This window comes from Chenopodium quinoa, unplaced genomic scaffold (assembly GCF_001683475.1).
Source record: "Chenopodium quinoa cultivar QQ74 unplaced genomic scaffold, ASM168347v1, whole genome shotgun sequence".
Lineage (NCBI taxonomy): Eukaryota > Viridiplantae > Streptophyta > Magnoliopsida > Caryophyllales > Amaranthaceae > Chenopodium > Chenopodium quinoa.
Window position 1 is genome coordinate 6,486,065 of NW_018742763.1, and position 24,160 is coordinate 6,510,224.

The following is a 24,160-nucleotide window of genomic DNA, read 5'->3' on the forward strand; positions in this document are numbered from 1 at the left end:
ATTACCTTTGTCAGATGCGGAATTTGCCGATCTATGGATTCAGAGCAACTAATTCTAGTTTAAAGCTGCGGATTGCTGAGTATAAACGGAAAAAGGAAATCAGATTAGTAGCGAAGATTAATTAGTGAGAAGCAAATGTGAATTAGCGAAAGGAAATGAAGAGAAATGTGGGACGAGTGGCTCAAATATCTTCCAGAAATGGGAATTTCGGGAGTCTGCGCCACTAAAATCCCCACTAACTCCACTTCAATGCTCAGCCGTTCATATGCCTCTCTAATCAACCGCCCACTAAACCATCCAACTTCCCCATTACTTCAAAAAAACAACCGTTATTGCCTCAATAACCTCCAAACTTAAATATTAATTAAGCCATTTACTTCCCTCCATTTTGCAAGTCAAACCCGTTCCATCATACTTTCAAATCACGTCTGGGATGCAAGTTGTTTAGGTCCAATTTACTTTAATTGGGCGGTCCACAAATGGTTCAATTACAAAGCCCAAAACAAGGTTCAACTCTCTAATCAAATGCCAAGTTAGTCAAAGGCCCAAGTCAATGTGGCAAGCCCATTTGACTTCGAGGCCCACTTATCTATTGGGAAAGGTATAAAAGCCTTCATTCTCTTCTCCTACATTCATTCAATTTAAGCCTCGAGCACTTAATACTCTTGCATAACTTTCTCTCTCAACGGCATCGGAGGGGCCTTCCTCGGCACAACCCCCAAGGCCAGTTTACGTGTGTTTGCTGTGCAGGAAACCCTCGTCCCAACCATCACTTGGGCCGAGCCCAGTCTTTAGCCCACCAAAAAGGTCTAGACGATGGACCTATTGTTTTAATCCGAAACAGTTAGTAAGAGAGAAATAATAATAATAATAAAAAAAAAGTAGTATGAATGGGGTTAGTAGGAGAGAAAAATCAATCAATAACTATATACTAAAAGACACACCAGCAATGACATGTGTCATATCGTGGTGTGTCCTTAGGTTTTTTTTTTTTTTTTTTTTTTTTTTTTTTTTTTTTTTTTTAAATAAAATTATATTATAAAGCAAATCTATACAAAAATAATCCTTAATCTTATACAATATGGGGTTACTTAAAATAAAAAAGATTTGATATATCTTTAACACAAATATCTATATAGCTTTAACAAAGCACTCTTAACATAATTTTGATAATTTTTTACATCATATTATATCTAACATATCTTTTATAATCTTTATTTTGATCAAAATTTGTCAATTATATTTTTAGATTTTATTTCGTTTATAAAAAACTAATTATAATAATGATAATTTGATAATGATTATTAAAAATTATCGTGGATGACATGAAAACTAACATAGTAATAAAATAATAGTGAGACCTTTCCGAATATGAAAGTGTTGCGATTATTACAAAAGAGATGTAGTAATAAAAAGTCACACAATAAAAAAAAACTCTCACTTTTTACATGGAAATCCTCATCAGTGCTTTTTATTTTTTTAATCCACTCATCTACGTGTTCCTTTCCAACGTGGCTTCACTTTATATTTTGTCAACACATACAAAAATAGCATCCCCTGGTTTTGCTCAATTTGAACAACAATAACAACAACAATTTCTCCAATTACTCGTACCAATTTTCGAATATATTCTGTGGATAAAACCTTCTCCCTTTACTCCAATCTTATCATACATAATTCCATTTTATTTATTTCATCACATTTTTAATAATCAACAAAAATCCCCTTAAATTTCCTACTTTAGCATCTGATTCATCCTATCAATTTATCAGCCCGTCATTATTATTTTTATTTTATTTTTTCAATTTCCCAAAGATGGAAAATTAATTATAATTATAATTACAATGTCTATATAAATCCAGAAAATGCGAATTTTCAAGAGAAACGTTTCGTTGTGTTTATCTCATCTTCCTCCTGAATTCCTGTCATCTTCTCTTGCTGTTTCTTCCTTTACAGTCAGGTTTAGTTCCGGATTCCCTACCCTTCTGAAGCGGAATCAAATTCATACAGGTTTATTATTTTGTGATTTTTACGCTTGTTTTTGTAATTTAATTGCATTTTTGGGTTGATTTTAGTTGAATTTTCTAATTTTGCTGTAGTTTTTGAATTAATCTTGGAAATTTGATGCTTACTTGTTGAGTCGGGATGAATTAATATTGAATTATTGGTTTTATTTTTATGCTTATTATTAATTTTTGTCTAATTTATGTTTCTTGGATTTGGGTACGACATGAATACGTGAAAATGTCTATTATATTGGTTTTGGTAGTGTCGAGTATCCGACACGGGTATTCAGAGTTGAAATAGAGGGTTCATAGACTCATAATGACATAGTTACTAATTGGAAACAGTACAGTGCAAATGACATGATTTTCTTTATGGAATTGATGATTGTTAGATAGCTATTATTAGTCTGTGTTTTCATTTTGTTGACTTTCATTGCTTTTATTTGTATCAATTAGCAAGGTGATATGATTTGATAAGTTTTGGACTAGTGTTGGAGTCATGGTTTGATTTTATAGTAGGGAATAATCTTAGTATAAGTTGGTAGAATACATTTCTGGTCTGAAAAACTTCCAATTCGAGCTAAATGCCGGTTGCAGGATGAGGGGTTGTTGTCATTTGATAATGTTTGTCACTGTTTTTGTCAGGTATCATTGATAGATATAAATGCCAATGGAGTTGCTATTAATTTTCCTCTAGTTTTGCTAGGTTAAGAGTAGCTTTTCTCTCTGATACATGGAAAGCTACTATGGCTGTATTTGCCAATTCGTCCCATGTCTAGTATCTGCTCTCTTTGAACACTAGAAAGGATGTTATTTGTGCTCTATTTTTCTCCTGAACTTTCAGAGCAAATCATCCTTGTCCCGTATTATAATACTCATGATTATATCACACTAATTTTATATTGGATATAGTAAATCAACCTGTTGTAATAAGAGGGGGGGGGGGATACTTGCAAAGAAACTTGCCCCTTGGCTTGATCACAAGATACCCCTTGCCATAGAATCAGTTTTGATTGGATTCAAACACCAATCTAATGGTCAGCAGGTGGGGCCTCAATCAATGATCTCCTATCTGATTCTCTTCCCTACAATTAGTCAGTGTTTGAAAGCACTCCTAGTAGGCGCTGAGGCGCAAGGCGATAGGGGGTAAGCGCTTATATTGGTCTGGGCGAGGCATTTTTAATTAGGCGCAGGTTAGGCACATGATGCGCACCAAAAGCGCACGAGGCGCACCTGAAGCAAATTTCTGCCAATTTTTTTAACTGTTGCACGCCTTAGGTGCACCTAGGCACTGCATAAGCATAACCCTTATCGCTCAGCGCACCCTGAGCTTTTTTATACTTTGCTTAGTTCACAAAAGTGCAACTTAGATTATTTAGTGCTCCTTACCAACCACAAGTCAATGATATTTTAGAAACTTTTGCATTTACTTTTGTATGACCTGTAGCTTGAATTATCAATTTTTTTTTATTTTTATTTTTTTGTTGACAAAGGAAATAATTTCTATTTTCTTCATCATTAGGAATGTAGCTTATGAAGTTTGGGTCATTTAGAATATTACAGTAGATACCTATCTTTATACTTTGATATTTCTTTCCCCATTTTTGTTCAATAAGATAACCTATGTTACTCGTACTCAGGTACCCATGTCCGGCACGGATACGTGTCCAAGTGTCTAATTCGGCTATTTTGTGAAAAAAAAAATCTATGATTTTGAACAAAAATGAAGTGTCCTAGTGTCATACCCATGTTAGGGTTAAACACGGGTACTTGAGGTAAAATGAAGAGTCTAAGTAATATAGGAGATAACTACTACTCTATGAGTGCTCTTTTTCAAAATCTGTATTGATAATGGATCTTTTATTTAAAATGGGTTAGGAGAGGTGTATAATTAATGACAAAAATGAACTATGAAAATTGCTATTATTTTTGCTTTTATTTCATCTAGAGTTTTTTCTTACTCTTATAGGTTTTTATATAAGGAAATATGTGTACCATGTATGTCTTGTCATATTAGTTGTCAGTATTGGGTGAGTTACAGTTATAGTGGTATTTGGACATAGAGTTTATCTCATATTCTCCAAGTAGCTTTAAGATATAAATATCACCCTACTTATTGTTATTGTTTAGAACTGGAGATGATTGTTCAGTACTACATAGCTGGCAATTGATGCTGCTGCATTGTATCTAAGTCTCCTTGGAGTAGATTGTGGGGCTTTATTACTTAGACATAGTTAAGGCTACTTAGACATAGTTAAGGCTGTTGGGTACCAGCCAATACCCAATTGATGCGTATGTTGCGTTGGATATGCAGCCATACAAGAAGGGATCCGTTTAGGATTGAGATGGATAGGAAGAAAATAGGGGTTTCATCTATTGAGAACATGATATGGGGGAATCGCCTAAGATGATTTGGCCATTTAAGACGGAGAGTGAGTGAGGCTCTAGTGAGGAGGCTTGAAGAGTGGCAAAGTGATGGATGGAGAAGACCTTAGAAAGTTTGGAGGAAGTGATTGAGAGTAATATGAGTCTTTCGTGGATTGAGTAAATTATGGCATTGGATAGAATGTTTTAATATTGTTTATTGAATTATCGTTTCAAAGTATATTTGATTTTTGAGATTATTGAATTTAAAGTTGGCTTTGTGTATTAAGTTATATATTTTTGCCCTTATAGGCTGTTCATCTTTTATGGTTATTGATCTGTCATATTGCCTGATTTTAATATTATCTTTGATTCTTATCAGGATCTTGTAAGTTGCACAGTGGTTCTCCAATGGATGGGAATGTGACTGCTGAACAGTACAAAGAAGCACGATTTCAAAGTGAGGTTGGTCAAAGTCCATGTATCTGGTCTTCCACATCAGGCGGAGATAACTTTAACGTTCCACTGGGAAAACAAATTTTTTGCAATAGATCCTTAAACATGAAAAGTATTGTTGCTGTTGGGTTTGATATGGACTATACTTTAGCACAATACAAGCCAGAGACATTTGAATCGCTTGCATATGAAGGGACCATTAAGAAGCTTGTGTTTGACTTGGGATATCCTCCTGAGGTTTGTTTGAAGCTTTCTATCTAGTTGTTTTTGCGAGGCAGATTTTGACGTCCATTTTCTGCAACTTTGGGCATTTCATGTTTCTACTTATCAATAAAGCTGTTATGGTATCTCCAGTAGTTTTTATATGGCAGAAACTGCAGCTTGGGACTGATTTGTACAAGTTTTGATTATACTCTTGCTAGGCTATTATTTCATATATTGTTGAGTAATCTTATTTGTCTATTTTTAACAAAGGCTTCACCCTTACTATAGAAATTATAAATTAAAAATAATTAGACATAGGGATTCTTCTGTTTCAATTGTCTGTAAAAATTAATTATGCTATGTATAATAAGCTTTCTTTACCAAAATTTTCATAGTTGATACTTTTAATCAGGAAGAATGAAAGGAAATAATTTAAACATCACTTATTAAACTTAAGAAATTGCATTTAAGTGTAAACTTGTATTGTTGCCAGTATTTTGAAATGTGGAAAGAATTGCAGTTTTATTTTTTCTTTATTTTAAATGTTGTGCACTGTGAGCACTGAATGGTGTATCACCAATGTTTGCTCTTAGTCTTGTCCTCTCACTCTCTCAGATTAGTGTGTGTGAAAATCCTTTTTAGTATGGTGTTACCAGCTGCCTTTTTATCTATGTTATTGAATGGTGCTTTATTTTGCTGATGGCTGGAAGCCTGTAAGCCTTGGTGGGTATGGAAACGTGAGAACGATATTTGGGGATCGCAAGGGGCTTTGGTATGCTCCTTAGACGCTATGTACTTTGGAAGTTCACTGGGGATCATTTTACATCCAGTGTGGTATCCTGGATTAGGTTCCTTTCCTGTCTTGGCGTAGAATTTCTAGAAATACATCCTAGAGCTGCTTTGGATAAGTACATTTTGATTTTGAAGAATTGATTTTGGAATAATTCATGTATTGGACAGATGTGACTCATTTATTATCTTCTCCACATTAAAATATAGGGTTGGTGGATTAAGGGCTAAATGGAGATATATGCTTATTTTATTTTATTTTATTTAATAAACTTGAACCTTGCAAAGCAAAAGCTTCCCCAGTTCCCTTAGTCCTAGGACCTTGAAAGAAGACCTTTGACTTTGTTAGTGCTTGTTCTATTTAAGTAGCTTTTTCACCCATAGCTCCTAATAAGGATCATTACCTTGAAGTTAGGGATTTGACACTAATTGGTTTTGACTTCAGTTTCTAAAAGCATATCTTTTGACTGCTTTTGTTAAAAGGGATATTTAGTGTCTAAAGCAAATTGCCGGTATATGTTCATTGGCTTTTGGACATTTATCTTAAAGATGAAACAATTAATATAGGTACATGAACTCCTTATCCTTGTCAAATACTTCCTCTGTTTCATATTTGCTGACACTTTTTTTTTTTTGGCACATGTGCTATTGCATGATTTCAAACATCAATATCTTCAATTATCAATAGGCAAAAATAATACTAGTAAAAAAAAGTTGATGTTTAGAAAACTTACATTGAGACGAATTTAACAAGACCCCATATGACTTTTTATTTTTGTTTTTTCCCCCCTATGGCATGTTCTTTTTGGTTTCCATTCATTATGGTATGAATTGAGTATAACAAGTTGTCATACAATTGTCATTTCCTTGCAGCTGTTGCAGTGGTCTTTTGATTCAAAGTACATGGTTAGAGGTTTGGTTCTTGATAAAAAGAGAGGCAATATTTTGAAGGTAAATTGGATTAGAATGGGTTTAATACGTTGCGTTGCACATTGAAGTGGTATTTGACCTTACTGTATTACAGATGGATCGACATAAATACGTGAAAGTAGCATATCATGGCTTTAGAGAGATGTCTAAAGAAGAAAAAGTTGAAACTTACGGGAATACTTTGACAAGAGATTCCTTTGATGAGCCTGACTACGCCCTCATCGATACACTCTTTTCCTTAGCAGAGACCTACTTATTTGCACAGCTAGTTGACTTCAAGGACAGAAATCCTGGAAGAGTCCCAGCAGGAGCTGAGTAAGTAAAGTTACGGACATTTTTAGTTGTGTGTGCGCGATTCTGGACCTGGTGTTGAGAAAGAATTTATGAATCTTTCACTTTCTATTTATTAGCTGCTTGCTATCGTATAAAATGTTTATTGACATTGTCTGCAGTTACGCTCGTATGTACAAGGATGTTAGAGCTGCTGTTGATCTGTGTCATCGTGATGGGACCTTAAAGCAGATGGTTGCCAAAGATCCTCAAAGGTTATATATCATCTTATTTTTTTCTATAAGTTGAAGTTGCTGAAAGGATCTATCTCAGCTCCAAAAATTTTACTCCTACTGTAATATATGGTATTAGTAGGATTTATGATTTTTTTTCTGCCTGACCTTTCTTATCTTGTATGCTAATGTTCTATTTGCTTTTGACTGTGTCGAGCAAATTGAAATATATTTGCTGCAATGAATTGTTGGTTTGTACCTGTAGGAGTGATCTTAGGGGTTTCACGAGAGGAGGGGGGATGGTGGGGCTGCAGGTGAACATGTGAATAGTCTGTCATTTTGTCATTATTGTAGAAAACTTGTTTCTACCTGTGTCATTGCAAGTTAGTAAAGCTGCAAGTGCTTATTGAAGTTGATGGGAACACACAGGTTTCCTAAGAACCTAGTCAGCTTCATATAAGGAAACTCATTCCCGAAAAGAAACTGTCTCCAGTGAGGCTTATGTCAGCAGGAACTTAGAATTTTTTCAAAAAGAGCAAATCTTAACTAGCGTTATTGATATACTTTGGAAAATTTTGTTCATTCTATGCTTTATGTCTAAATTAGGCCTTAAGCTCTTGAAGAACAAGAATCTTATCAATATATGTACATATTATGTGCATGCTCTCAAATTTGTTTATTTAACGCAAAAAAAATTCAGATAAGTTGAAACATTTGAAACTTTTAAAAAAACTTAGGGCCCGTATGGTATTACTGCAACTTTTAGTTTTTTGTTTTTAAAGTCATATGATATATCATATGAAAAATCTAAAATTTGTCTAAGTTATTGAAATCATGGCAATTAATAAGACAGACAACATAAAAGTGAAAACTACTTTGTTAGTTTCATGTTTTTGGTTTTTTGTTTTTAAAAAAGTAAAACAAAAAAGAAAAAAAAAAGAACGATAACAAACATGCCCTAGGTAGTTTCAAATAAAATAAAAAGTGTCAATTTCAATATTTTTAATATTTTTCTAGTAAGATGCTCCTTTGGTTCTGCATTATTTTGTATAGTAGCTGTATTAAGGATTGACTTTTTAGATATGCTCAATGCTATATGATAAAGTATCTCCTTGCATGGGCCGATTATGGCGTATTGTGCATGCTCTTAATGTCTCTTATCGATATCATCCACAGATGCATTTATGGTAGCCGAGAGGCATTAGGGTTGAAAATGGTTGGTATTGTTGGTAGAAATAGATGACTGGAATTTTTGGGCCAGAGCATCTAATTGGGATTGTGTGGGAACTTCTGATTCGTGGTTCCATTCTATGGAGCTTTTTGTTAAAATGTGTGGGTGTTTTCATGGCATAGGATGATCAACGAGATTTGCATGGTTGGGGACTCCTAGCCCTTCCATCGCTCCACCTATGTCTTATTTTTTGGAGAGTCAGGTGGTGCCTCTTTTTACGTGAAGCCCCCTTCCCCCACTGTTTTTTTTATTCTTTATTTTTTATTTTTATCACCTCCGTTACATATTATGTGCAACTTTTGAATTTTGTATATCTCACAAATAATACCCAAAAGTTGCACATAACATGTAACGGAGGTAGTATTTTATTTTTGAGACAGGGAGTAATTGGGAAATTTGAATCCTTGGGGGAGTGTAGGAATCTAGCTAGCGGGGGTCCTTTGGGAAAGCAAAGGTGATTATGGGGAAAATAAATTTAAAAAATAACCCAACCAAACACCTTATTAGTAAAACAAAGTTATTAATTACCTTTTTCTAACCTGAAACTTGTGTACGAAATGGCCCCTAATGGTGCTTTAATAATCTTGTGTCCTAGGCTCTGCTTCACCTTTAAGATTTTTAATAGAGAAAGAAAATCAACCTTATGAGAGGGTATCTGTATAAATGTAGGCTGTGGAAGTTACTTTTTTGCAGAAACCTCAGTGTTTTGTCAGTGTTATATTTTATGTTTTACTATGTAATTATTGCAGCTTAGTATTTTATACATGCCTTTAAAAATAAATCAAACTGTTCTTGCCTTCCTATGGACTTGTTCTGAGTAATTTGCTGCTGCCACTTGTGTATCAGGTACATTATAGATGATACCTCAATCGTACCGATGCTGGAAATGCTTAGAGATTCAGGTCGTTCAACCTTTTTGGTGACAAATAGGTAATAGTTCCTATCATTAATAGATTTTAAAGTTAATAAAGCTTGTCAGAATAATAAAATACTGAGGTCTTGAAGCTATTATCAATGTCATTATTAAGGAAATGTGGATTTTGTCATGGCTATATGCTGGATAGCATGGAAACAGAAATGCAGATGTGGAATGTTAAAGATAGTAGGATATGTCATAATACGTGTATTTTTTCGTTTTTCTGCATCATCTGATCACCTTGAAAAAGTTATTCTTAAATATGAAATAAACTATTATACTTACCTTTATTTAGAGTATATTATTAGGAAAAAATAAAGCCCAATCCTCCTTTTTGCTAGAGTATTCTAATACTTGTAATTCCCCCTCTGTTATCTTTTTGTATCTCCATCATGTGTCCTATGTTTCGTTATCCTCTAGAGTATTCTATAACTCTTAATCACCCCTTCTTTTGTTTGACCTCCTATGCCCTATGTTTTGTTTTTACTCTAAGCCTTCGTTTATTTTGATAGAAAGCATTCTCAGGAAAAATGTTAATGGCAAACAATTTTTTACGAGAAAACTTAATTGTGAAACTAGTGTTCCTTTGTTTACTTACAAGAAATTTTAGAGGGAAAAAAGTATAGGAGTTTGAGGGAGGAGATGGATGGGAGGATAGAAATGATGTTAGGACTTAGGTAGTAATGAGGAAAATGTGGTATTACTTAAAATAACAAAATGTTTTCCACTCTTGGGAAAACTATTTTCTACCTTTGGGATAATTATTTTCTGCCATTCCAAACCAAACAATAAAAAATGGTTAATCATTTTTTTAGAATATGTTTTTCATCAAAATAAATGTGGCCTAAAACTTTTTACTTTCTCTTATTGTAGAATATATGTTTTGCCTTTGTTGTAAAGATCTTGTTAGTGCTGCTGAAGCCAAGCCCTCACATAGGGGTGCTAAACCTTCGAGTTGAGCCCGAACAGTGGTAGGCTTAGCTCGAGCTCGTTTCTCACAAAGGGGCTCGAGCTCGAAGCTCGACGAGCTTCGGAAACTTAGGCTCGGTTCGAGCTTGAGTCTCCAAACCCAAGTTCGGCTTGAGCTCAGCTCGAGCTCGAAGTTTTTTAGTTTGTTTATGCTCAAGCTCGACTTCTTGCTTCTTCTTAAAAAAAAAAAAAAAAAAACTCGACTTCTGGATCGATTTCAACCCCATATTCCTGCCATAGTTGAGTAGACAACGATGAACACTAATCGAGGATGAGTAGAAGACGATGAGCAATAATCGACGCTGAGAAGACGATGTTCAGCAACTGAGCACTAATCAATGGTGAGTAGACGACGGTGAGCCGCACTAATCAACGGTGGAGCATGAACAACGGCAGTCATGAGTAGGCTAGGGGGGAAGGTGAAGTTTTGCTTGTTTTAGTGTTTGACGGGAATGGGTGACGGCTGTGCGTGAGATTGGAGTGAAGTTGTGGAACTTTAGTTAGGGTTAAAAATTTATTGAGCTGTACCCCACTAACAATTTTTTTTGTTTTTTTGACAAACTCACTAACAATCTAAAGGTTTTACATATATACTTTATAATCGTATATAAACTACAATGAATATTAGTTGCTAAAAAAAAAAATAAAAATAAAAAGGAAGAAGAATATTAAAACTTTAAATTATGTGGCAATTAAAATATTTTTAATTTCACATTAAAAATTTATTAAAATAATTAATTTATATTTTTAAAATTGTATTTACATGTATTTTATTTGTATGTATATTTTAGTTCATGAGCTTTTCGAGCCGAGCTTTGATTTGCTCGACTCAGCTCGTTAAGGTTTCGAGTCGGGCTCGAACTTGAGTCGAGCCTCGTCAAACCGAGCTTTGACCGAACCGAGCTCGAATAGTTCACGAATAGCTCAGTCTCATTATCACCCCTACTGGCCTCACACATCACAAACCATTGTCATAAAGCCATAGGCCATAGTTGTTTTTATTGTTTTCCGGCAATATTTCTATTATAGGATGAGCTGTGTATACAGAAGAGATAATGGGAGTACTGGGAGAGAGAGGTAGGCTTTTTTGATGCCTATTTAGCATAATTTAATACTACGTAGGGTTTTCTCTATAGACAACTTTCCTTTTTTTTTTTCTCCCCTGTTTCCAGCAAATTTGTAATGAAAACTTTGGCGATTTGAGACACCTCACAAATGTCAACCAACACGTTTCCGATAGCTCTTTACATTTTCAACTGTGGATAATTTGCTTCATAGGCACTTTCTTACAGCTCAATTTTTACCCCAAGCCATTCTTGGCTTCCTAGGCTATCTGAACTTGTAAACTTGAAATTGTTGTTCCTCTATTTTTTGAGTGATATTTGTTTGTCATGTTTTGCCAGAACTTCTAATTCCGTTATGTAATGCAGTTAGGCTTTATGTATCCTATCCAACTTCCCTCATTATTATATATTTGTAAGCTGGATGAGATGGTTTTACAACAAATTTAATGAGGTGCTGAATTGGTCATAGTGATCCCAATGAAAAGTAAGGTTACCCCTATGAATTTAAGGAACACAAATCAATTTGGGACTAGGAAAAGTGGAACTAAGAAAATATTTGCAATGCATGATATGATGCATACGTCGTATATTTGTCCTCTGAAGCTATTAACGTACAGATCTTATCATTCCCTTTCTTCCAAGTAAAAAGATAAAAAATTGGAGGAAACCTTGGTATGCGGTATGTTAGGTCACTTGTTCAGTTTTCATGACATTTGTTTGTTACTTTTTCCAGTTTGTGGGACTACACGAATGTAGTGATGAATTTTCTCTGCTGGAAAGGAACTGGAAATGGAAGTGCACCTCTCAGTTTTGATTGGCTAAAGTATTTTGATGTCATTATTACTGGCAGGTTATTTATAATTTCTTCTCAAAATTTTCTTCATATCTTCCGTTGCCTTCAAAATGAGTATGGATCGTTGTTTTGTTACTGTGTGCAATTGAACAAAATTATGCACTATGCTCTTCTACTGTTTTGAAGGGTAGCTAGTTTTAACCCATGCATCATGTTTTATTTGTTAAGAGAACTTTTTTTTTAAATTTTTTTTTTTTTGATACCATATTAATATCTTATTTAATAATATTTAAAATTTCAAAAATTATTCAATTTTTTAATCTTTCCTTAGATATATATAGTGAGAATATTTGTGATACTAAATTATTAAATAGGAAGCTAATGAATTTAAGGTGTATAAATATATAGTGTGAAATTAGAAGGTGAAAGGTTATGATAACAATTTGAGTTGAAGAGGTATGATAACTATTAAAGTTAAAGAGGTATAATAACAATCCATGTTAAAGGGTTATGAAAGTAGAAGGTGAAGGGGTATGCAAATTTGTAATTGAAAAGAAAATAGGAGACACGTAATGTGGCACTTTAGATTTCTTTCAAGTTTTCTATTTTGGGTTGGTATGCTCCTCTCAGGTATCTCTATTTTGGGTTGGTACAATTTTTGACCTGTTTAGCCGGTTCGAAGTCACTTGGGACTGTTTGAAATTAATAGGGTATAAAGTTGGGATTATTAAAAAATAATTAAAAGTTGGGATTATTTTGAGCGAACGGGACAAAGTTCGGATTATTCTTGGCAATTTTACCATAAACAAATATATCTATTATTTTTCTTTTTATTATTATTATTGTAGACTTCTTCCTTTGTTTACTTTTGTTCTTCCTATATATTAGCAATTGTGGCAGGAATCAATCTATAACTATATACTAATTTGGAGTTTTTACCCTCCCAAATTCCTTTAGAGTCTCGTCCAAAACCTCACAAGTGTCTCTCTCTCTCCTTTTTTTTTCTTCTCTCTTTGGAAATATATCCTCTCTCATGCTCACTGTGCAATGCTTTATCATTAATTATACTATTATTATTTGTGCATTGGAAAACTCCCTCTCGTGCTTAATTGTTGTGTAACGTTTCCAATCACTTCGTTAAGGAAAACTTTAATTTCCTTAAATCAAAAATGCAATTAAACATAAATCTGTCATTCAGTTGAGAATTTCAGCAAGAGGAGGAACTTTTACAATTTTCTGATTTTGGGGTTTTGCAAAAAATTAGTATAATGCTATCATGGTAAAGTGGGAAGTGCATGTGCCATGAAGAGAGAGGAGGAGCATTTACAGTTTAATATTAGGAAAATGAAGGAAACTGGAAACTTTATAAATTGGTAAAACTAAAAATAATGAAGCTACGTCATTATGTTTATATGCAAAACATGAATAAGTACTTATGTTTATATCCAACCTCATCACATTTTGTCCAAGTGCTCTATAACTAACAAAGTATTCAAAAAATCATGCATCGCATGAGTGTTAGCTAGTGAAAATATTAATGAAGGGTAAGATTTTCCATTTAATAATAAAAAAGAATATAGATTCCTCTTATAATATTGAGAAGATAAAAGTTGTATATAACACATTTTGGGATAATGGAAAACATATACTTCCTCAGTCAACACTTTGACTTTCACGTTTACCGCTGCACAATTTTAATTTTCCATATCTCTAATCATAGATATGTAAAAAATAGATATTGTGAAAATATAAATCGAGACATATCTAAGTATCTAACGAGATCCCATATGAATATATTTTTCCCAACATATACGTCAATAAATAAGGTCAAGTGTAAGAATGTGAATAGTGTGAATTTAGTGTTGCAACTAAAAGTGAATGGAGGAAGTATTATTGTGCATTAAATACACTTTGGGATAGTGTAAAATGTAAATAATTGTGTGTATAATACATAACTAATTAAAATATAAAGATAAAATAAGGTTATTTATGTCCCAAAAATATAAACAATTTCTCAGAAATATAGAAATCACATTGTTTCTTTCTTTAGGAAAAATTCACATGAATAATCCAAACTATGAGAAGTCTTCTCATATTAATCCCAACTATGAGTTATTATTGTATAATCTACACTTTAGTGTGGGTCTTCTTTTATTACTCTGGTTACTTGTTTAACCTATTATAACAGGTTGTTTATTTTTTAAAATAATTGCTAGTTACTTTTTTTTTTTTTTTTTACAAAAATTGCTAGTTACTCTTACTGCTTTTATTACTCCGTTTACTGCTTTTGCTCTTGCTGTATCATCAATATTTTCTATTTGTTGTGATGTACTACTTTTAGACAACTATTTTCGATTTTTTTTTTGACGCAACTTTTTTTTTTTTTATTTTATGAAAAACATATTGGTTGTATTATGTTGATCATGATTTTTAGTTGACAATCATGATTTTTAGTTGACAAAAACATAATGAAATTAAGTTGATTAAGAAAAAATCAATCATGATTTTTAGTTGACAATCAAAATCATTGCGGCACAAAGTTGTTAAAAAAAGTACGAAGTATCTTGTTTCAAAAATATTACAATCACTAGCATCATAAAAATCAACGTAACATGTCAAAAGTTTGATCATTTACTTCCAATACATAATTGTCAAAAAATAAAAATAATAATAAATTCCAATATGTCAATTGCTTCCAGTTTGTAGAACATTGCCACCATCATCAAGTAGCACCCCCACGCCTCTTGGGATCTAATACATAAAAAAGCAAAGGATTAGTTAAAAATAATAACCTTTGATAAACCTTTAATAAACCTGAACATGATTAATAAAATTAGATGGAACAAGAGTAGTACCTGATGAGTAGTCCTACTAGCTCTACCGCCATTTCTTCCGCCTTCGCCATGACCTGCCCTTCCGCCCCGGCCACCAATCTTTCCGCTCCTGCCACCATCAACACTACCACTCCTCCCACCTCCTCTACTTCCTCTACCCCTTCCTCTTATAACTGTCCTCCCATTCCTACCAATTGTAGATGGTTCAGCAGTTTAGCCCTTGGTTTTCCTCTCTTTTTGGCTGAGGTGGAATTTGATTGCCTTTGTCTTTGTCCGTACACCTCCTTTTGTGTTGCTCTTTTGATTTACAAACACAACTCATTTCTACCCCATGTTTAGTCAATTTTCCAGGAATTTTAGGACGCTCATGTGGAGTTTTTCTTCTATTCCTCCTCGGTGTCAATTGGGAGATCAACTTTAGGCCAATATCTTTCACCCACACAAGGCGGGATTGATGCTGAATAAATTTTCGAGTAAGTTTCTGTTTTGTAACATGCATCCACATATTTCTCCGGTTAATGCAAGCACAAGCATGACAACACGGCACCCCTAACAAATCCCATTTCCCACAAGTACACGATTTGTTAACCAAGTCTACTGTAACTGTGTCTAACTTATAGGACACTTGAAATAGAGTGATTGTCGAAGGCATTACAGTACATTCAGCACATAATGCCTTCTCTTTGTTTAACTTTATCCTAACTCTAGGTCATAATTCATCTCTGATTTTCTCCATTTCTTGTTTTTTCAAAACAATTCTTTGCATCAATATCTTCTAGCATAAAAATAAGATGTTTTTTCCTAGCATTAATGATATAACCATTAAAGGTCTCTGCCATATTGTTGACAATAACATCAAATCGCGTGTCTTTTTTCACAAATGCTCTGCAAAAACATTTAGGATTGTATAACTTAAAAGCATCAACAGCTGCAGGACTTACCAACTCCATTTGAGCAAGTGCATCTTCGTAATCTTCCTTATTATATGTTTTAGCCACATTCCATGATAACATTTTCATCTCATCACCTTTAAAACCACTGTGCCAATGAGCAAAGACATGTCTAGCACAATGTCTATCCTCTTGGGAACACATTTGCTACTCCATTTAAAATAGCCTGTAAAAATACATAAGGATCTTGCGTAAGTCAAACATAAGATGTTGTAGGTGTTTAGAATAAAGCATAAAAACTAGCTAAAAAATGCATATACCTGGCTTCATCAAGAGATAAAAGTCATACTTGTCCCATCGGTATCATCTAAAACCTTCCTCAACTCAGCAAAGAACCATCTCCACGAGTCATTTGTTTCACCTTCAACAACCACCCAACACAAGGGATACATTTGTTCATTAGCATCCCTACCGATTGCAACTAGTAGTTGTCCTCCTAAGAAGGTTTTTAAAAAACAACCATCTACACACAATACTCTTCTGCATCCATCGATCCAACCCTTTTTCACACCTTCAAGACACATGGAAAATAGGTGGATAACTATTTTGAGAAGGATCATTCTTAATGGTGAAATAACTGTTTGCACTTGCTGTTTTCAAAGCTTCAATGTACCTACCAATCTTAATATAATGCTCCTTCATGCTCCCATGTAGTTTTCTATAAGCTAGGTACTTTACCTTATAAGCATAATTTTTCTTCACAATTATCTTATAGGCTAATCTAATTGTTTCAATGATATCTTTTGCCGGCCAATGAGGTCTCAAGGAGTTGTTCAACAACCCAACTAGATTTTAATTGCCTATTTACTCCATATTTCTATTACAAGTATGCTGTATTGTTACAAATTTCACCACAAAGCAAGACCTCCTATTTTCCCAGCTAGCATATATCTTGAAAAATTCCCAACACACCTTGCCCCCAATCGTTGTTGTCTCTTTTTGTCACTTATACACCTGAGCAATAGCATATTTGACAACAGCATCTCTAAATTTTTCTCTATTTTCAAATCTAATTCCAACCTTCCATTGCAATTTATTGAAATCTGTACTATTATCAACAAGAACTTTTACTCTTCTTTTTCGAAGTAATATGCTGTCTTCCTCATGCTCACCTGGTGTGGCTATTTCCTCCTCTGAATCTTCATACTCACTCTAAAAGTCATTAACTATCACCCCGTCTCCTTCTCTATTCTGAGTATATTTTCTTTGCCCAACTAACTTTCCTTGTTTAGCTTCTTTTTGAAGTTGTAAAGCTATGTCAACTACAACCTTTTAATTGTTCTCTTGTGTTCACATACTCTTCATCCTGGTTCCACCATTATCAGATGGAGGTATTGGCTCTTCTAATTTCTCCTCATATTCAGCTCCACCTTCATTATCCACCTCATGTTCTATTTCATCCTCAAAATCCTCTTCAAAATTAGGTTCTCTTCCTTGTACACCTAGCAATCCTCCTCCTAAATCAAAGTCTACTTCATAATCTGGATCATCATTGTCATACTCCTAAGGATCTACTTCATATCCACTAAAAAAGGTGCCCCAATCTACTGCTTCCTCATCTCTTGGATCTTCCCAACTGTAATTAGGATCTACAGGTTGAATAAAGTGGTCTCTTTGTTTTGCATGGTTGTTTTGGATGGGTGAATGTAGTTGTGTTTGGTTCAATGGTGGAGCTTGGCTATTCTCTGTATGAAGAACATCTTGTGGGAATGTAGTTGTGAATGTAGTTTTGTGTTGTGTTCAGTTCATTAAAGCCGGTATTTATGGGAGAGTTACAAGTGAGCAAATTAAAAAAACTATTTTGAGAATTTTGTTTGGTGGGGTCTGTTTGGCTAGTTGGGGTCATGTGCAAAAATGTTGACTCAACGTCATCTTTTGAGAACAAAGTATCGCATTTTGTCCCACTCGTATTTTTATTTCTTAGAGGGGTGTATGGTTTTTTCTTACTAACTCTGTTTTTTGGTGATTCTACAAGCTCATCTTTCTCATATACTACATAGCACTCCACACATTTATCCCTCACAGTTATCTTACTCATCTCCCTAACCTCATCATCACTATAAACCCTCCTTAATCCTTTTTCTAAGTCATCATACTGGGAAATTAGGTAATAGATTTTCTCAATTTTTATTTCCCCACCACAACTTTTATCAAACTCCTCTAGCCAAAACCAACATAATTGATCAGAGTCAAGTTCACATTCACCCCCAAAATATTGCAATACCCCATTATCCTTCTTGAATGAACCACCGCACCACATTTTCGAAGCCACCACATTGTCCATGTTCTACTCAATTACCAAACCAAAATAAACAAAAAAAAAAAAAGCTCAAATATATGGAAATTAAAGTACAAAATGAATCAAAGTAACTCATAATCAATTAATACAAACCCCTGGAAATGAAAAAATAAGATAAAATCAACCTAAAGCAACTAACAACTCAATCTCAACAAATAACTAAAAAAAAAATCGAAATTGCAAACTAACCTTTAAAAAGCATAATTGTAGACCATGAAATCGAAAATTTGTTATTCGTTGTGCGTGAAGGATGAAGCAAAATTGTCAAATGGAACTCCTTGTTTTTTTTTTTTTGGGGGTTTTTTACATTGTACGGTAGTGGGGTAGGTATAGGTTATTATTAATTTTTTAGTTTTTGTTTTTACTTTTTTTTTTTTATGTTAAAGTAAATCATTTTTGGAGGGAGTTGAGCACTACATCTTCTATTTACCGGTCATCAGTCATATTAGAGTAATAAAAGAAGACCCACACTAAAGTTTAGATTATACAATAATTATTCATAGTTAGGATTAATATGGGAAGACCTCTCATAGTTTGAATTATTAATGTGAATTTTTCCCTTTCTTTATTATATATAGGAAAAATTGCGAGGAAGGTCTTTTAAGGGGTTGACCTTGTGAGGAAGGTCCTTTTATGAAAAAGGTGGCACAAAAGATCCTTTTATGGAGATTGGGTTGTGAGGAGGGTCCTTTGACCAAACTCCGGCGTTAACCTACAAATTCCGGCCAAAAAAAGTCACGTGCTGTGCACGTGACCATTTAAATTAGTTTTTTTTTTCTTCTTTTTTTCCCTTTCCCTCTTCTTCCTCGATTTCCACTTTTCCCTGGCCATCGCGATCCCCCAGCCCTAAACCCTAACCCTGTCGTGTATTTTGCTGGTTGAAGAGGAGAGTTGGGCGCTTGTTGATGTTGGTGTTGTTGCGGTTTGTTGTGGGGAACAGGGGAGTACCGTAGCTGGTGGTTTTGGGTGCTGCTCTACTTGTGGTTGTTTGGTGGATGGTGGAGCAGGGGAAGCGGAACAACTGAGTTTGTGGGGTGTGCGGTGGTTGTGAGGGCTGTAGCAGCTCGGTTGTTGTGTGATGTTTCGTGAGAAGAGAGGTGGATGGTGGCCGGTTTTGGTGGGCGAGAGAATAGAGATGGATGGGGCTGCTGCTTTGGTGCGGTTGTGGCGGTGGAGAAAGTGAGCAGGAGCAGTTTGGGTGGATGAAATTGGAGAGTGAAGGTGGAGCAGGGGAGGGTGGTTGGGGCAGCGCCGGCACCAGGCAGGTAAGGGGAAAAGGGGAAATCTAGGAAGAAGAGGGAAAGGGAAAAAAAGAAAAAAAAAAAACTGATTTAAGTGGTCACGTGCATAGCACGTGACTTTTTTTTGGCCGGAATTTGTAGGTCAACGCCGGAATTTGGTCAAAGAACCCTCCTCACAACCCAATCGCCATAAAAGGACCTTTTGTGCCACCTTTTTCATAAAAGGACCTTCCTCACAAGGTCGACCACTTAAAAGGACCTTCCTTGCAATTTTTCCTCATATATATGTATTCCCTTCGTATATCTTTGTTTTGTCACCGATCACAGTTTTTGAACTTATAGGTACCATTTATTTTATTTTTTTATATTCAGATAAAAGTTTTAGAGTAAATAGGTAAGCAATTAAACAATTTATATTTATTTAGCATAACAAATATTACTATATGTTCGACATCACTTTGCTTTTTGCAAATTTAATTCTTTAAAAGCCTAAATTTTTAAGGTTTCACTTTATATATATAGAAGTAAAAAACAATCATTTGAGATGATGTTTGATTCGTTTCTATGTGTATTTTCAAAATATCAAATGTCAATAGTTTTTACTAATACATAATTAAATCTATTGACGGTCTAAGATGTGCATGGGAGAGTATGCTCATTCCAAATGGAACTAATAAAACTTAAAATAAAATAAAGCACATAACATTAATAAAAGCAAGCATTCTTTAACTAATATTTACCTGAATTTTAACAATTGAATACCTCGTAATCTAAGAAAGGAACATACTCATTATTTGGTCAATATACGAAAGTAGTTTTAGCTTACTTGAAATCTATTATTCCTATATTATTGGTTCTTTTCCATTTATATCAATGATTTGTTATATTGATATATAGTGCAAAGCCTGGCTTTTTCCATGAAGACAACCGGGCTAACCTTTTTGAGGTTGTGCCTGATTCTGGAATGCTTCTAAACACTGACAATGGAACACCTATGACTCAAGTGAGTGCAAGAAATTTTTTAGTTTTAGCTCTCTCTTTGTAGGTTTATTTATTTATATTTATATATTGTTTATCATTTGAAATAATACAGGTCGGAAGCACTGTGCTACAGCCAGCATCAAATGGACTGAACTATGCTTGCCGAGTTTTCCAGGTACCCTGTCAATTCCTCACGCTGATGTGCTGTGAGTTTTGACAACACATATGTGGTTTCTTTTGGGTCTAGGGTTTGCATGATTTATAGAATTAAGCTTTACTGATCAGTTAGCATTTTTGTTTACAGGGTGGTAGTGTCGGTCATCTCCATAAATTGCTCAATATTGAGTCAAGCTCCCAGGTGAAGTTTCGACAGATAACCAATCACATCGGTGCAGAATAATAATATCAATCCCTCTATAATTTCTTGCTATTCAATGTTTGAAATCTTATAACCCTTGTTGGCTGTATAAGGAAAGTGTCCTAACCTAGTTGCATTAGTAATAATGACATGGAAAATCAATTGTCTTTCTCTGCTTCTGTCATCCTCTTGAGTAAACTGAAAACTTCTGAAATCTGTGATGGCTCCACTCACCAAAGACTAGGCTATGTTCATGCAAGAGACCATCCTAGGCCTGAGGTCCGTTTCACATATGCAAGGAAAAGGCCCAAGAATAGGCTAGCAAATGCTTGATGATGAGCTGGAAGTTAGTTTGTTATGGGATCAGTTTTGGGAAAGGGCAAAATAGTAATTCTGAAATTAGTTTGTTATTTGGTTGTTATTTTGATTCTCTGTATTAGCTGTTGCTTGAGTTTGTTAGGCTAAATTGTGGTATTAATAGTGCTAATGGGATAGGGGGAAGGTATCTAGAATTTATTATTGGAGTGAGTTGTGGAGAGAACCTTCCTCTCGAAAGAAGGCTCCCTGTATTGTGATTACTCTGATTGCAATACCCTTATCCCTTGGCTACCATTCTCTTCTTCTATTCTAGCTTGAATTCTTACTGTTTTCATACTAAACTTTAGCAGTTCACCTGCCAGGCTGATGATTGTCTCTCTGCACTCTGCATGTAATTGTTTAATACCTATTTTGGAAGCCTAAATGATATTGTTTATAATATCGAAATCCTCCCAACATTTTGAAGTAGGAAATTAATTATCCTGAGTTTACTATAAATAATATAAGTAATATATGCCTTCGGCCAGACTGACTTTTAATAGGTTTTGGACTTGACCCGAATGGAAATTGGAGATTTTATTTCTCGGACCGAAGACTGATTGGTTCTCTTCGGTCCGGTCTGTTTCGGTCCATTTTTCCATGTTGGACCGGCTTTTGAACACCCCTATCTTGAATTCTTGACCCATAACCACATGACTGAATCACCCATACAACTTCTATAGACCTTAGCATCTAAATAGCTCTCTTTAATTTGATCTCAGTATTTTTCTACCATTCCTAACACAGAATCTTGCAAAGTAGCCCATTTCTAAGTTTATTTTTCTCAGTAGTGAGAAATATTGCTGTCTATAATGATTACATGTGGACAATGCAGAAAATAGTAGGATTTGCTGCTTGGTTATTAGTCCTTCATACTTCCATCTTTTAATTTTATTAACACTGATTTTGGTTTGTATGGAGCTATAGTTGTGTAAGTTCTTTTGTGTTTTTGGTGTCAAGATTTAGTAAACTTTGTCTTCTGCAAATCTGTGGATTTTGGTGTGATTTGGCGTGTTGATTGTTTTTATCATTCAACAATTTTCTTACCTAAAAGATTTTTATTTTTTTCCTGAAAAGCATGTTTGGCAAAAGGTTGTGTTTACCTCTTAATGCAAATGGTTTCTTAATATGACATGATTAGATGTAACTCATGTAAGCAAAGAAAATTTCGTGTTTTACTCTTAATTATCTATTGAATTTGTAGTAGGTTCTTTATGTTGGAGACCACATCTATGGTGACATATTGCGCAGTAAAAAGGTTCTGGGTAAGCAATATTTTAGCCCTTAATGTTTTGATTTCCTCTTTTTATTTATTTATTTATTTATTTTTTCAAGAAGTGGTGAATTTTCTCATTGTTGAATAATTGCCTTGCCCCTCCCTTCCCCCTCCCCCTTCCCTGCCCAATGAAATAAAGGGACAATATGAATGAATGAGAGACTTGAAGCCTCTTTTCTGGCGTATATGTTACTACATTGTTGTAAAAATTATCACTTCATAGTAAAGCTGGGAGAAGTTTTGACTGGGAATTTACAAATATAGATGGCAATGAAGAATTATTTTATTGTCCATTACATGTTTCTATCTTTAAATCTCTTTCATTATAGCTATAGGGGATGGGGTGTCTTATAAATTAAAAATCTATACAGCTTTGTATTTCTGTTTCATCTATAGTAGGACAAGATTGAATTAAATTGAATTTTTTGGAAATGTTGCTGCTTAATATACTTTCAATAGATTTCGGAAAATCAGAAAATTCCATCTAATATGATATATTAGTTTAATAATTTTATGGTTCTGCAGTGCTATTTTTCTCTCATTTATTCTTCCATTTCTTTGTCTTAATAGGGTGGAGAACTATGCTTGTTGTTCCCGAACTTGAGAGGGAAGTTGAGCTTCTCTGGCAAATGAGGGAATCTCGCAAGGTATGCAGCTAATAAAGTTAATCCATTTGCTTTCCTATAGACATTTAAAATAGTTCCATCAAGTTGCTATTTGTAAACTGTAAATAGTTTGATAGTTGTTGATTCAATTGGATCTTTGAAGCTGGGCTTAGTTGGTTTAACTTGCCGTTGAGTTTTCTACAACTGTATTTATTTATTATTACTTCGTTTTTTTTTTTTCCAATGTTGTAGTGATGTTTTGTGACTTTATTCATATAGTTAGGCTTAAGAGTGTTGCCAAATTACAATAAAAAACATGGGGATCTATATAAAACTATTTATGTTGACAAGCACGTTGTTAAGATCAATGCTCAACAATGATTTGGCATCTTATGGAAGACAGTGCATTGATTCTGGTCCACTGTTATGTACTATCTCCAGTTCATTGGTTAAAAAGTAGGTGCACCAAAGTGCAAAAGGATCCTGGACCCTAGGTGCAAGGTAAAATCTTGCTTCTTGTGGACACAAGGGGGATACTGTCTTTATTATTATTTTTCTATTGTGAATTTAAATCAATATAAGGCCCCCAAATAAAGTACTATTGATACTTCAATAAAACAGTTACTAAAAGATATAAAAAAGGAAAACAGAAGGAAGGGGGAGAGGGCTTATTACCCCATTAATCAGATAGCACTGTAGGAGTGGAGACCTCACCTACCTAACCTATAGTAAGAGAAGAAGAGATAGCTATGTTTAAAGGCAGAAATCTGTAAAGCCACTCTTTTACAATTTGAAAAGAAATATAAAACAATAAAGGGGCTGCTGCTGAAGATTGAAGAGGAAGGGAGGTAATGAAGAGGGGAAAAAAGGTTGCTGAGTGAGTCAAAGGTTAGAGAGAACAAAGAAGTTTGACGTGTGTGATTTGCGGATGGATGGATCTTTACTATTCAGGTTGCAGTGAGATGTTGTAGGAGCATTATAAAGCTGATCTACTAGGGCATCATATCTAATTATAAACTGCAAAAAGTATAACC

At 34.4% G+C, this 24,160-nt stretch overlaps 1 protein-coding gene across 3 annotated transcripts in view; it reads left to right on the top strand.

Moving 5' to 3' along the window:
- Positions 1-1,562: 1,562 nt before the first annotated feature.
- The window catches only part of LOC110724435 (5'-nucleotidase domain-containing protein 4-like), a 28,727-nt gene continuing 6,129 nt past the window's right edge, over positions 1,563-24,160 (top strand). The window contains exons 1-12 of one of the 3 annotated variants that reach the window (XR_002511993.1): positions 1,563-2,010; positions 4,753-5,063; positions 6,693-6,770; positions 6,844-7,064; positions 7,202-7,294; positions 9,330-9,413; positions 12,166-12,282; positions 20,447-20,552; positions 20,643-20,705; positions 20,835-20,888; positions 22,453-22,510; positions 23,092-23,168. Coding sequence is in view for 2 of the 3 variants with exons in the window: in XM_021903853.1 (XP_021759545.1) it covers positions 1,866-2,010; positions 4,753-5,063; positions 6,693-6,770; positions 6,844-7,064; positions 7,202-7,294; positions 9,330-9,413; positions 12,166-12,282; positions 20,447-20,552; positions 20,643-20,705; positions 20,835-20,888; positions 22,453-22,510; positions 23,092-23,168 (1,407 nt within the window). In the remaining variant the exon portion in view is untranslated. The remainder of the gene's footprint in view (positions 2,011-4,752; positions 5,064-6,692; positions 6,771-6,843; positions 7,065-7,201; positions 7,295-9,329; positions 9,414-12,165; positions 12,283-20,446; positions 20,553-20,642; positions 20,706-20,834; positions 20,889-22,452; positions 22,511-23,091; positions 23,169-24,160) is intronic. The other 2 variants (XM_021903853.1, XM_021903852.1) reach the window with 2 other exon arrangements.